Source organism: Callithrix jacchus, chromosome 2 (genome assembly GCF_049354715.1).
Source record: "Callithrix jacchus isolate 240 chromosome 2, calJac240_pri, whole genome shotgun sequence".
NCBI lineage: Eukaryota > Metazoa > Chordata > Mammalia > Primates > Cebidae > Callithrix > Callithrix jacchus.
In genome coordinates this window covers 38,815,784-38,830,010 of record NC_133503.1, presented here as the reverse complement: position 1 = coordinate 38,830,010, position 14,227 = coordinate 38,815,784, and the positions used below count along the sequence as shown (strand labels likewise).

Genomic DNA, 14,227 nt, shown 5'->3' with positions numbered 1-14,227 from the left:
TTTTTCTTTTTGAGACATAGTCTCACTCTGTTGCCCAGGCTGGAGTGCAGTGGCATGATCTCTCAGCTCACTGCAACTTCTGCCTCCTGGGTTCAAGTAATTCTTGTGGCTCTCAGCCTCTCGAGTAGCTGGGATCATAGGCACAAGCCACCATGCCTGGCTAATTTTTGTATTTGTAGCAGAGACGGGGTTTCACCATGTTGGCCAGGCTGGTCTTGAACTCCCAACCTCAGGTGAGATATAAGATTGTTGAACTTAAGTAAAAATCTTGTTCTGGCCAGGCCTGGTGGCTCACACCTGTAATCCTTGCACTTTGGGAGGCTGAGGCGGGTGGATCACTTGAGCCCAGGAGTTTGAGATTAACCTGGGCAACATGGTGAAACCCTGTCTCAACCGGAAAAAAAAAAAAAAAAAAAAAAAGGCACATGCCTGTAGTCCCAGCCACTTGGGAGGCTGAGGTGGGAGAATCACTTGAGCCCAGTAGGTAAAGATTACAGTGAGCTCAGATCATACCACTGCACTCCAGCCTGGGCAACAGAGCAAGACTCAGTCTCAAAAACAATACAAAACGAAACCTTGTGGTTCTGAATTGGAAGTACGGAGGTTGTCCCTTAGCATCCTTCAAAGGTAACCAATGAATTCCTGAAATATTTAATATGTAAGAAAAATATATATTTTCCAGCCCTGACCAACTACAGTCTAGACACAATGGTAGTAGACTAAGCAGAAATAGCATCTCTAGCTTAGATCATGGTCTCTAAGTACTATTTACTACTAAATGAAATTAGAGTTTCTTAGAAAAATGACTGATCCCAAGGCGGGAGCAGGAACTGTTTAAGATGAGCCTGGAAAATCCTTGCCATATCAGGAAGGAAGAAAACTATCAGAGACTACAATGAGGTCATGACAAAAGGATTTAGGTGCTAACCTTATTGATCAAAGATATTCAGACTGTCCCATCTTCTGACGATTTTTGCATCAAAAGAATAATGACAGTGATGAAGTAAAAGCCATCTTATATATTCAAGTCCAAAAGTTCAAAATGATATTCAAATAAAAAAACAAAACAATAGGGCCAGACATAGTGGCTCATACTTGTAATCCCAGTGCTTTGGGAGGCCAAAGTGAGAGGACTGCTTGAGGCCAAGACTTCAAGATCAGCCTATGCAACAAGCAAGACCCCACCTCTACAAAAAAATAAAAAAGTAAATTAGCCAGGCACGGTGGTGCATGTCTATAGTCCCAGCTACTTGAGAGGCTGAGGCAGGAAGATCCCCTGAGTCCAGGAGCTTGACGTTTCAGTAAGCCATGATCACACCACTGCATTCCAGCCTGGGTAACAGATCAAGAGTCTGTTTCAAAACAAAACTAAACAAAAAAACACTTCACTGACCACCTTTGAAAGATGCTAAGGGGCTGCCTCATCACTTCAGAAACTGGTAGATTAAAGGGGGGAAAAAAGACAAACATTTTTCTTCCCATTCCTATGTGATAATTTGTACTTAATTTAAGGGCAAATCATTGAGGGGAAGTTTCTCTTTATAGATATTCAAGGAAGAAATAAAAAGATGGAATAAAAGAACTTAGAATATCACCTCTTTGTAACCCCTAATGAATTAATGGATCTAAGCAATGCTCATCAATGGCTAATAATATCACAAAAAGAGAGACAACTATATGCTTATTACCTCCTGAAAAAAGTATACAAATACTACCTATGAAGTAGTCCCATTAAAAAACAAAAAAGTCAAACCTGAATACAATAAAGTCTCTAGATCTAACTACTAATATATAGAAAATCCAAAGGATAGAAAAACAAGTTAAACAAAATCATGGGGACATCATCAGCAAAATCCATACTCTGGGAAGCCTAAAGGACAAACATTCCATTTCTTCAACCAAAAATTCCAAGAGAAAAGATAAGAAAATGAAATGTAGCCCATTGATTAAAAGAGACTTAAGAGACATAATGATTAATAGTGATTGTATGAATCTTATTTGAATCCTAATTCAAAAAAGTCACTAAATATACACATATAGATTTATAAAACTATCAGAGAAATATGAAAATGGCTTGGATATTTGCTAAGGAACTCACTAAAATTTTTTAGGTAGGAAAATTGCATTGTGGTTATTTTTTAAATTATCTTTTAAATACTGAATATTAACACTTTATAAAAGAACATTTTTAATCATTAATTTCTAATTTTTAAAAATAAAAAGTTAAAAATGTTTCCTTAAATAAAAATAATTTTATAAGAATGGGAATGTGGAGGAAGTACAGATGAAATAAGATTGGCCATGAATTAGACATTCCTATTAAAACACTAACTGGGTGATGGATTTTTAGGATCTCAAATACTACTGCATTCTCTATATGTTTGAAAAATGCCATAACAAAAAGTTGTTAAATTCGTTTTAATTTTATAGCCCTTATATGAGTTTTCTTTAGTGCCACACTATAAGAAGAGCTTCACGTAAATAAATCACACTGAAAACTGGGGAGAAAAAAACACCTTTAGGTAGTGATCACATAAAAGTGATTCTCAAACCCTGGGATAGTTCTTCGAGCTACCTACTTCAAATAAGCAAAAGGAGCTAAATCAATGGTAATGCGGTAGAAAAAACAATGTCAAGATTTCTAAGTTTCAATGATGGCTCTGTCCCTATTAGCTTGGTTACCTTAAATAAAGGGAGTTAGTTATATAACATCACTGTGCATCAGTTCCCTCATCTATAAGAATGTGTTTAATATTACTCACTACACAGGAACCAGTGGCAATTAACAGAGATAACAAAAGCTGAGCAAAATGTCTGGTATTCGAGAATTTCTTAATAAACACTTATTCCTTCTTTTAAAAACAATAGTATGACTTTAGCTTAAGAGAGGGATGAGGGAAGAATGGACAAAGATAACCAGTAGCAGAGAAAGACACTTGAATAGGACACAGTTACTAAAAATGATAGGGGAAAAATGACTGAATATATACACTAACTAGAGTGATTAGCAGTATTTGATTCAGGAAAGAAGTCAGCTTTTATGATTGGTTTGTCCAAATCATAATCATCCAAACCATTCACAATCTGGTTTAAGGCCAGGAGTGGTAGTTCGCACCTGTAACTCTAGCACTTTGAGAGGCTGAGGCAGAAGGACTGCTTGAGCCCAGGAGTTTGAGACCAGCTTTGGCAACATGGCAAAACCCCGTCTCTACAAAATATATAAAACTTAGCCAGGCATGCTGGTAACATGCCTATAGTCCCAGCTACTTGGGAGGTGGAGGCTGAAGGATCACTTGAGCCCAGGAGGCTAAGGTTGCAGTGGAACATATTCACACCACTATACTCCAGCCTGGGTGACAAAGCACAACCCTGTCGTTAAAAAAAGAGAAATCTGGTTTAACAAATTATTTTGATAATAATTCAAAGAAAAAACTGAGGTTGGGCTATATTAAAATTAATGTTAACAATGAAAGCCCAAAAGGATAAATAAAATTTTGCTAAATATTTTATTTTCTTTTACATATTAACTTTTCTATATATTAAATTTTAAACAATATATCAGATCTGGAAGAAGAGAAAAATCCTACTGATACTTTCAAAGAATATATTTACATCTGTTGGGACTAATTTTTTTTTAATATGTTCTATAAAACTACAAATATTCTTTTTTTTGTTTTTTTTTGAGATGGAGTTTTGCTTCTTGCCCAGCTGGAGTGCAATGGCACGATCTCGGCTCACTGCAAACTCTGCCTCCCAGGTTCAAGCAATTCTCCTGTCTCAGCCTCCCAATTAGCTGGGACTACAGGCACCTGCCACCATGCCTGGCTAATTTATTTTGTATTTTTAGTAGAGATGGGGTTTCACTATGTTGGCCAGGCTGGTCTTGAACTCCTGACCCCATGATCTGCCCGCCTTGGCCTCCCAAAGTGCTGGCATTACAGGCGTGAGCCACCACGCCCAGCCAAAACTATAAATATTCTATGTAAAAGTACTTACTGTTTACCGCAGCTTAACAATTAATAAGGCAAAAATATTTTTTAAATTAGTATTCTGCAAAAAAAATTAATTCCCTCTTTTTTCAAATGACTTAAAAAATGTCAAGAAATGAACAGACTTAAAAGGTACCAAATTATACCCTCAATAATGTCATCATCCCCACCTCCTCTTATTAACAGAGACCAGGAGAAACTAACATCTCCCTTCCACAAGCCACGAACAATTAAATGGAGAAAGATGGTGAAAAAGATGCCTTATGTTGGTAACAGCATGAAATCTTTTTAAAAATGAGTTTTAAAGACTAAGGAGTATAAGACCAGTTAAATTACAGAGCTCTCTTTCAACTCATAGAAATGAAACAGTTAACTGTTAATTGTTAAAGTTAAGAAAGCAATGTAAATCTTTTTCTAAAAGGTATTTTAAATTTTTATTTGTTTTATTTTTAACTGACAAATAATAATTGTATATATTGATGGGGTACAATGTGATGTTATGATATATGTATATACTGTGTAATGATTAGATCAAGCTAATAAACATTCATCACCTCACATATTTATTTGTAGTGAGAACATTTAAATCTACTCTTTCAGCAATTTTGAGATATACATTACTGTCAACTATAGTAGTGACCTTGCTAGGCAATATATCATTAAAACTTACTCCACCTATCTAAGTGAAACTCTGTACCCTTTGAGCAACGATTCCCCTTTCCTTGTGTATCCTCCTCCCACCCTCATTCCCACACTCTGGTAATCTATAAGCACAATGTTTTTAGATTCCACATATAAGTAAACTATTATTTGTATTTGTCTTTCTGAGCAATACGGCATTTTAAAGCCACATACCAGAAGCCAGCAAATATTTAACCAACTCCAGGTGTCCCTCCTGAGATGCCTCCATCAGAGGTGTGGAGCAGCCAAGTTCTATATCAGCTCCTGCCTTAATCAGAAAGTCTGCAACTTCAGAAAATCCTCCACAGCAAGCCAAAGTAAGAGCAGTTTCTTGAGTTTCTTCTGTCTGGGCATTTATATTTGCTCCTAGGAAAGTATAAAAATAGATAAAACTAGTTGCAAGAGACTTATAATAAAGATACTATTTTTCTGAATTGCGATAATCATCTCTGTCTTCTCTATTTCTATGGCCCTCCAGAGCATTCAGAAATTAACATCAATGCAAAATACATCTATCTATCTATTTATCTATCTATCTATCTATCTATCTATGCACTAGTTGCAGTGAACTAACCCAGTACTAACATGAAACATCTAAAGAAAACTGACTTTTCCAAAAGAAATAAAACTTCTTTACCTTGTGCTAAGAGTAGTGCCACCATCTCTTCATGTCCTTCCCGAGCAGCTTCCATCAAGGGAGTGTATCCTTCATCATTAACTTCTTCAAGATTTGCTCCCCTTTCAATAAGTAGAGCTGCCAATTCAACATGTCCTCCACAGGCAGCTAGCGTCAACGGAGATTCAAATGAATCTGCAGGCATGTTCACTTGAGCACCACTATCCAAAAGCAAACGTGCCACCTCTACATGTCCATCCTGCAGATTTTCAGAAGTAAAGCAAGGAGATAAATTTTTTGTTTTGAGATTTTTTAAGTGGGAGAGAAGAAAGCAAGAGATTGGAAAACAAGAGGAAGAAAAAAGACAAGATTAGAAGATTTAGCATAGACAGCATATATATTATCATGCTCATCTGAGCCTTATCAAAAGATCACCAATATTGTTTTAAAATATTTTTTAAATTATTTTCATCAGCTTTTGAGCAAGCCCAAAATTCTCCAAAAGAATGAGAGACTTAGTGACATTAACAGTCACACATCCAAATAATTTTAAATTTCCCTATTTTTTGAAGTTCAAAAAACTGAAATCTATAGTCAACAGGACCTCAAAATAACCAGGTTATACTACTGCCAGGTCAGCTATAGCCATGTACTCAAATTCAGGTTTCATATTCAAATGTAGAAACTGTATGAGATCTATTTCAGAAACAAAGCCATGGCAAAAAATAACACAACCAATTATGTGAAGTCATTACCACTTGAGATTATGTCACCAATATAAACATCTCTGGGTTGACACCATCCTATATTTCTCCTAATTACAATGCCTTGTTGCAATGAGGTAAAGATGTAAAAATAAAGATTCATTTGGAAAAAATTTTTACCATAGCCTATCTGCATAGATAGTAAGGCAATTAACAATAAAATATTCTCATGGTGGGTATAAATTCTACTTATCACCATAAATATCCTTTAATTTCAAATTCTTAATGTCAAGATTTATGTAGGTCTTTTTTTTTTTTTTTTGAGACGGAGTTTCGCTCTTGTTACCCAGGCTGGAGTGCAATGGCGTGATCTCAGCTCACCACAACCTCCACCTCCTGGGTTCAAGCAATTCTCCTGCCTCAGCCTCCTGAGTAGCTAGGATTACAGACACGCGCCATCATGCCCAGCTAATTTTTTTTTTTGTATTTTTAGTAGAGACGGGGTTTCACCATGTTGACCAGGATGGTCTCGATCTCTTGACCTCGTAATCCACCTGCCTCGGCCTCCCAAAGTGCTGGGATTACAGGTGTAAGCCACCGCACCGGGTGCTTATGTAGGTCTTATTGCTTGTTGTGGCATATAAAGTCAGAGGCTATGTTGTACTATATTTAAAAAATGACCAAAATGTTGCTAAGAAAAAATAAATACTGAGTAGAAAAATAAGGTTTAGTAGTTCTTTTATTAAAGAAATAAGGCTGGGCATGGTGGCTCACACCTGTAACCCCACCGCTTTGGGAAGCGGAGGCAGGCAGATAGCTTGAGCCCAGATGTTCGAGGCCACCCTGGGCAACAGGGTGTAACCACGTTTCTACAAAAAATACAAAAATTAGTTAAGCTAACGGTGTGCACCTGTAGCCACAGCTACTTGGGAGGCTGAGGCAGGAGGACTGTTTGAGACCAGGAGGCAGAGGTTGCAGTGAGCCAAGATCACGCCACTGTACTCCAGCCTGAGTGACAGAGACCCTGTCTCAAAACCAAAAAAGAATTAAATAAAGAAACCTTAATTGTTAAATTTCGATATCCATCAAGACTTTTATTATACTTAACTAAATGACTAGCCCAGCTTTAATCACTTTTGATATAATGCCAAAAATAGATGACTTCACATTAAAATTTTAGTTTTACTAATACTACAAATACATGTAAAATAAAATATTTTTACCAAATTACTGTACTGAGTTATTTGGTAGTTGAAATGTATTTCTAATTGAAAAGAAAACAAGGATTTTTAAGTGTCTACAGATCACGGAATTGCTATTGTGCCTATCTCCTCTAGGCTCTCAATAAATAGTTTTACTTGAATTTACTTGAATTCTTTTTTTATTTAAAGAAAGAGTCTTGTTCTGTCACCCAGGCTGGAGTGCAGCAGTGTGATCTCAGCTCACTGCAACCTCCACCTCCCAGATTCAAGTGATTCTCGTGTCTCAGCCTCCCAAGCAGCTGAGACTACAGGTACACAGCACCATGCCTGGCTAAGTTTTATATTTTTAGTAGAGATGGGATTTCACCATGTTGGCCAGGCTAGTCTTGAACTCCTGGCCTAAAGTGATCCATCCGCCTCAGCCTCTCAAAGTGCCAGGATTACAGGCATGAGCCACTACATGCAGCTGAAGTTTGAAGATTTTTTTATAGATTCTGCTAACATATTTTCGGTACATATATTAAGAGAGGAATTGTTAAAAAAAAAAAAAAAAAGTAAATAAATAAATACAACTCTTTTCTTAAAGCCTAGGCAACATCGTGAGATATCATCTCTACAAAAATTTTAAAGCTGGGCACGGTGACATGTCCCTCTAGTCTCAGGTACTTGGGAAGCTGAGGTGAGAGGACTGCTTGAGTACAGGGAGTACAGGTTGTAGTTAGCCATGACAGTGCCACTGTGCTCTAGCCTGGGTAACAGAGTGAGAGTCTGTCTTCAAAAAAGAGAGAGAGATAGAGAAAGAGAGAGATCAACAGAAAAACCACCCAATCAACCGACAGAATCATATGAGATATAACATAGTGTGAGATACACATGGGAGGTTTGGGAAGCTGAGGCACAAAAATCACTTGATTGCTGGTGGGAGTATAAATTGGTTGAATCTCGGAGGCGGAGGTTGCAGTGAGCTAAGGTCATACCACCGCACTCCAGCCTGGGCAACAGAGCGATATTCTATCTCAAAAAAAAAATAGACAGAGATAATAAGTGGCTGCTGCATTAAGCCACTATGTTTTGAGTGATTTGTTACACAGCAATAGTCAACAAAATAGAAATTAACATATGTAATGATGAGCTTATTTAATCACATCTGAAAAATACATTTGTATTTCCAGGTAATTTTCTTGCCATTAAATCTGTCTTAAATATTTATCAGAATGCATTGAGTTTCTCTGTATTTGCACTCTCTTTTAGATGTGCATATATGCATAATATATGTGTTTACAGAAGTAGAAAAAAGATTTCTGGATTGACAGCACTAAAGGTGATTATTATTCTCTGTGATGCAAAAGGTTTGTATTAAAAATATTCTAGATTATCCTTAAAAAAAAAGTTAAATGTTTCATAGGCTATCCATATAGTTTGAGTCAATATATTTTGAAGTTAATTTGCTATATATGATTTTAATATGAAACTATAAAAACACTAGAACTATGTCTACTATCTCCAAAATTAAAGTTTTATCAATAACAACCCTAAGGCCAAATACTTTACTGTTCTCTTCCAAAAGCAGAGGCATTCAAGCATTAACTGTGTTTAATTTAGCGTCGAGTTAAGAAATTATACAAACCCAACATCAATTAATAACTCTCAAAGGCTTAAACACATATGAAAATAAAATCTCTTCCCATAAAATCTCGAGTGGGTGTAATTTTAAATTACCATGCAGGCCTCCATTAAGGCAGTGTGCATCTCATCTGTTTTGTGTTCTTGATCTGCACCAGCTTCAAGTAGAAAGCGAACCATATCCAAATGGCCTTGAAAAGAGAAATAGAAATTTTAAAATAATTGACTATTGGTTTAATTCTTAAGTATTGAAGCATGGATTCTTTTTCTTCAGATATCTATCCAAGAATTTGACAACTTATTTTGCATTCGATAAATAAATCAGTTAACAGTTTAACCAAGCCCATTCAAAGCAATATAGGCTTTTTTCAAGGTCTTATTATCTAGGCTTTAAAGACTGAATTAGTCTAAGGCACGTAATTCAAGGTAAGTAAAGCAACAATGCTTTTACCTTGGTTGAATATACATTAATTATTTAGCTAATGAAAACACTGAGATCAAATAGAAAGCCAAGTAAAGTATCTTTGGATCATATATTCCAGAAAAACAGCTTTAAAGTAACCACATAAACTCACTGTGGCAATAAGCAGGCACAGAAAACTCTATTTAAAATAATTTCAATCCTCTTGATACAGTGAATAAATAAAAAGCCTTGATAGTCAATAAGAAAAAGACAAACCCTCCAGTAGAATAATGGGTGAAGGATATGAAATGATAATTCAAGAAAGAAATGCAAGTGAATATTCAACTGATGAAAACTACCTTCCTATTAAAGATATGCAAATTAATATGAGACACTATTTTTTTTCCTATCAAAATGGCAAATATTAAAAAGAATGATAATACCCAGTGTTGGTAGGGGTGTAGGGTGGGATAAAGGGCACTCTCAAACATTGCTGGTGGGAGTATAAATTGGTTGAACCTTTCTAGAAGGCAATTTGGCAAATATGTATCAAAAGCCTTAAAAATGTCCATACCCTTTGACCCAGCAATTCCACTTCCAGGAATTTATCCTAAGGAAATAATCAGAGATTAGGCAAAAATGTCTGCACAAGAATGTTATCACAGTGTTTTTAATAATACTGAAAACCTGGAAACAATTCAAGTGTCCAACAATAGGCAATTATGTGCATCTACCTGATGTATTTGGCAGAGACTGCTAGTTCCCTATCCAATATCCATTCTTATATTCTTTCTCTTTTTTAAAGACGGGGTCTCTATTGACCAGGCTATAGTGCAGTGGCATGATTGTAGCTGACTGCAGCCTCGAACTCCAAGACTCAAGGGATCATCCCACCTAAGCCACCCGAGTAGCTAGGGCTGATCCAGGCCTCAAGAGACCATCCTGCCTCAGCCTCTCAAAGTGCTGTGATTACAGGTGTCAGCTACTGCACCCAGCATTCTCTTATTGTTTTTTAATAACAGAACTCCAATTTCATCCGGACAACTTACTGACTAGAAGACTATATTTCTTTGTCCCTCTTACAGCTATGTGTAGCCAATGAGATTTAAGTGGTAGTTATAAGGCTGCACACCTAGGAAGACTCTTTAAAGGAAGCTTACTAAATTAAGAGGCACTCCTTATTTTGCCCTTATCAACTTTTTCATTCCTAGAATGCGAACTGCTGGTGTCCTAGCGATCATCTTGGTTTATAGGTTTATTGTAACCTTGAGGATACAAACCACATTATAGGATAGTAGAGAAAAAAACCAGAATTATGAGCTCTTGATGACAATGGAACTGCCATACTAGCGCTAAACAGCTTACCCTTCTAATTCTCTTTTGTTCAAATCATTATTAATTTAGAATCTGTGATATATGCAACCAATTTTAATCCTAAATGAAATAATAAAATGGCACATGATCATCAAAAGTTATAGTGGACAAATATTTATTGAGGCCAGGCATGGTGGCTTATACTTATAATCCTAACACTTTGGGAGTGTGGGGTAGAAAGATTGTTTGAGGCCTGGAGGTTCAGACCAGCCTGGGCAATAGAGTGAGACTTCCATCTCTACAAAAAAATAAAAATAAAATTAGCTGGGTATGGTGACATGATCCTGTAATCCTAGCTATATAGGAGGCTGAGGCAGGAGGACTGCTTGAACCCAGGAGTTTGAGGCTACAGTGAGCTCTCACAGTGCCACTGCACTCCATCCTAGGCAATAGAGCAAAACCCTATCTCTAGAAATAATAAAAAATAGGCCAGCTGCAGTAGCTCATGCCTATAATCCCAGCACTTTGGGAGACCGAGGTGGATGAATCACCTGCAGTCAGGAGTTCAAGATCAGCCTGACCAATATGATGAAACCCTGTCTCTACTAAAAATACAAAAATTAGCCAAGCATGGTGGCATGCGCCCATAATCCCAGCTACTCGGGAGGCTGAGACAGGAGAATTGTTTGAACCCAGGAGGCAGAGGTTGCAGTGAGCTGAGATCACGCCATTGTACTCCAGCCTAGGCAATAAGCATGAAACTCCATCTCAAAAAAATAAAAATAAAAAATAAAGAATATTTATTGAGATGAAAAAGTCTATGATATACTGCTAAATAAAAGAAGTAGACTATAAAACTGTTAGAGTATAACTTTTGTTTAAAATATATGTTTGTATATAAATATACTTAAAAACACACTGGAAATATGTACACTAAAATATTGTGTGCATGCTTCTTTATCTTTAGATGGTAGCATTACATGTCATTTTAAATTTCTTTTCTTTAGTTGGGTGTGGTGATGCATGCCTGTAATCCCAGCTCTTTGGGAGGCTGAGGTAGAAGGATCACTTGAGGTCAGGAATTCAAGACCAGCCTGGTCAACATAGTGAAACAGCTTTAAAGTAACCATAAACTAAAAATGCAAAAATTAACTAGGCATGGTGGCACATGCCTGTAGTCCCAGCTACCTGGGAGGCCAAGGCACGAGAATCACATGAGCCCAGAAGGCAGAGGTTGAAGTGAGCTGAGATTGCCCCACTGCACTCCAGCCTGAGTGGCAGAGTCACACTCTGTCTCAAAGGAAAGAAAAAAGAAAAATTTCTTTTCTTTGTGTTATTCTGTGTTTTCAGGTTTTCAGTATTGTGTGTATTACTTTGGCATGTACTATTTTTTAAATAAACACTGGAAAAAGCATATAAAACAAAACTTATTAAATAATGGAAACCCTCTAAATCTATGCTAAGTGTTTGGGTTAACTTCACAGTTAACCCAGTAAATATGAATTAAAATAATAAACATACTGGAAAACTATATTATAGGCAATACAGGCTAAAATAGACTTTCTATATAATCTCTTTTAAACTAGGTAATTTTATAGCACAGTGAAAACATAAGCAATATAAAGTTAACTCAAATATTAAAAGTGGTTATGAAAAACATTTTAAATATTCATGCATATGTTAAGTACCTTTATAGCATGCAAGCGTAAGAGCACTTTCTTTGAATTCATTAGAATGGGTGTTGATGCCTGCACCATGATCCAAAAGAACTCTCGCAACTTCCACATGACCTGCACTGGCTGCTTCCATTAAGGGAGTATGTCCATTTTCATTATGATCTTCTATATTTGCACCTTCATTAAGGAGCACTTTAACGATGTCAACAAATCCTCCAGCACAGGCGTAAGTTAGTGCAGTGTTTCCTAAAAAGAACAAAGAGAAATATAATACATAAGCAGAATACATATTAAAAAAATAAAAGATTAAAAAAAGAAAAACATAATAAAAAGAAATATAAAATCAGAACAGATACAATTATGATTATACAAATGTGCTAGGTATACCTCTTCAATTCCCTTACACAAATCACTACAACTACTATCTCAACTTTTTCTCATTATCATTGGTTAGAAGCATCACCTTAATTTTCTTTTTCTTTTTGTTTTTGTTTCACCTTGCTGGTCAGGGTGGTTTCAAACCCCTGACCTCAGGTGATCCACCCACCTCGGCCTCCCAAAGTGCTGGGATTACAGGTGTGAGCCACTACACCCGGATCTTTTTTTTTTTTTTTTAAGACAGAGTCTAGCTCTGCCATCCAGGCTGAAGTGCAATGGTGCGATCTTGGCTCATTGCAACCTCTGCCTCCCGATTTCAACCGCCCACCACCAGGCCTCAAACTCCTGACTTCAGGTGTTCCACCTGCCTCAAGCTCCCAAAGCGTTGTGATTACAGGCATGAGCCACCTCAACCAGCCCATTTTCTTACTAATTAAAAGATTTTCTTACTAATTAAAAGATGTTCGATGGCTCACAACTGTAATCCCAGCACTTTAGGAGGCCAAGGTGGGAGGACTGCTTGACCCCCAGGAGTTTGAGACCAGTCTGGGCAACACAGTAGCTCTACTAAAAAGAACTGAGCCAGGCATGGTGTCATACACCTGTAGTCCCAGCTACGCTGGAGGCAGGAGATGGGAGGATCACTCGAGCTCAGGAGTTTAAGGCTACAGTGAGCTACGATCACACTACTGCACTCTTACATGGGAAACAGAGCAAGACCTTGTCTCCAAAAAAAAAAAAAGAAATATTATGCAACCTTTAAAAAAAAAAAGAAACTTTTTTAACTTTGTTAAAAAGTTAATAGAATAGAAAATAAGTAAAGTCAAACAAAATTGCACATAGGGTATAATTTCAACTGCATAACTTTATACATCAAAAATACTGGAAGGGACTAAACAAACAGTAATAGCAGTGATTTCTGTGCCACAGAGATTATGGGAGTAATCTTTTATTCTTCCTACTTCTCTGCATTTCTCAAATGTTCTTCCAATGAACATATATTATTTTCGTTATTGACAAAAAAATTAAGTAAATCAATCTGGTGGTTCACCAACATGCTCTAAAATTAACTGTTTTCTTTTATGTAAATATAAGAGATATTTTCTATATTTAATTAATACAGAAAGAACCACTTTCAAGGGTTCCAACTATAGTATGTACAAAGCTGCTCAGTTCAAATAAATGATGGGTGAGGGATCTAGGTTGTATGCTCTTTATGAGACAACTGCCTGACTATCTGAGGTGAAATAGTTTCATTCCAAAAACATCCCCCCCACACCTATGTGTGGAAAAATTCTCTTCCAATTGTCCTTGGTGTCAAAAAGGTTGAGGACTGTTGCTATACAAGAATACCTTGGCAAGGCTTGGTGACTCACATCTGTAATCCCAGCACTTTGGGGGGCCAAGGCGGGCAGATCACGTGAGATCAGGAGTTCAAGACCAGCCTGGCCAACATGGTGAAACCCTATCTCTACTAAAAAAGTTACAAAAAATTAGCCAGGTGTGATGGTGTGCACCTATAATCCCAGCTACTTGGGAAGCTGAGGCAGGAGAATCTCTTGAACTCAGGAGGCAAAGGTTACAGTGAGCAGAGATAGCATCACTGCAATCGAGCCTGGGTGCAGAGAAAGACTCCATCTC

The 14,227-nt window shown here is 37.0% G+C and overlaps 1 protein-coding gene across 11 annotated transcripts in view; it reads right to left on the bottom strand.

Moving 5' to 3' along the window:
- The window catches only part of ANKHD1 (ankyrin repeat and KH domain containing 1), a 124,355-nt gene that overhangs the window by 74,157 nt on the left and 35,971 nt on the right, over positions 1-14,227 (bottom strand). For all 11 annotated transcript variants that reach the window (XR_013527904.1, XR_013527905.1, XR_013527906.1 and 8 more), the window contains exons 6-9: positions 12,221-12,454; positions 8,912-9,006; positions 5,308-5,545; positions 4,845-5,036 (exon numbers count right to left, since the gene is read on the bottom strand). Coding sequence is in view for 8 of the 11 variants with exons in the window: in XM_008985836.5 (XP_008984084.1) it covers positions 4,845-5,036; positions 5,308-5,545; positions 8,912-9,006; positions 12,221-12,454 (759 nt within the window). In the remaining 3 variants the exon portion in view is untranslated. The remainder of the gene's footprint in view (positions 1-4,844; positions 5,037-5,307; positions 5,546-8,911; positions 9,007-12,220; positions 12,455-14,227) is intronic.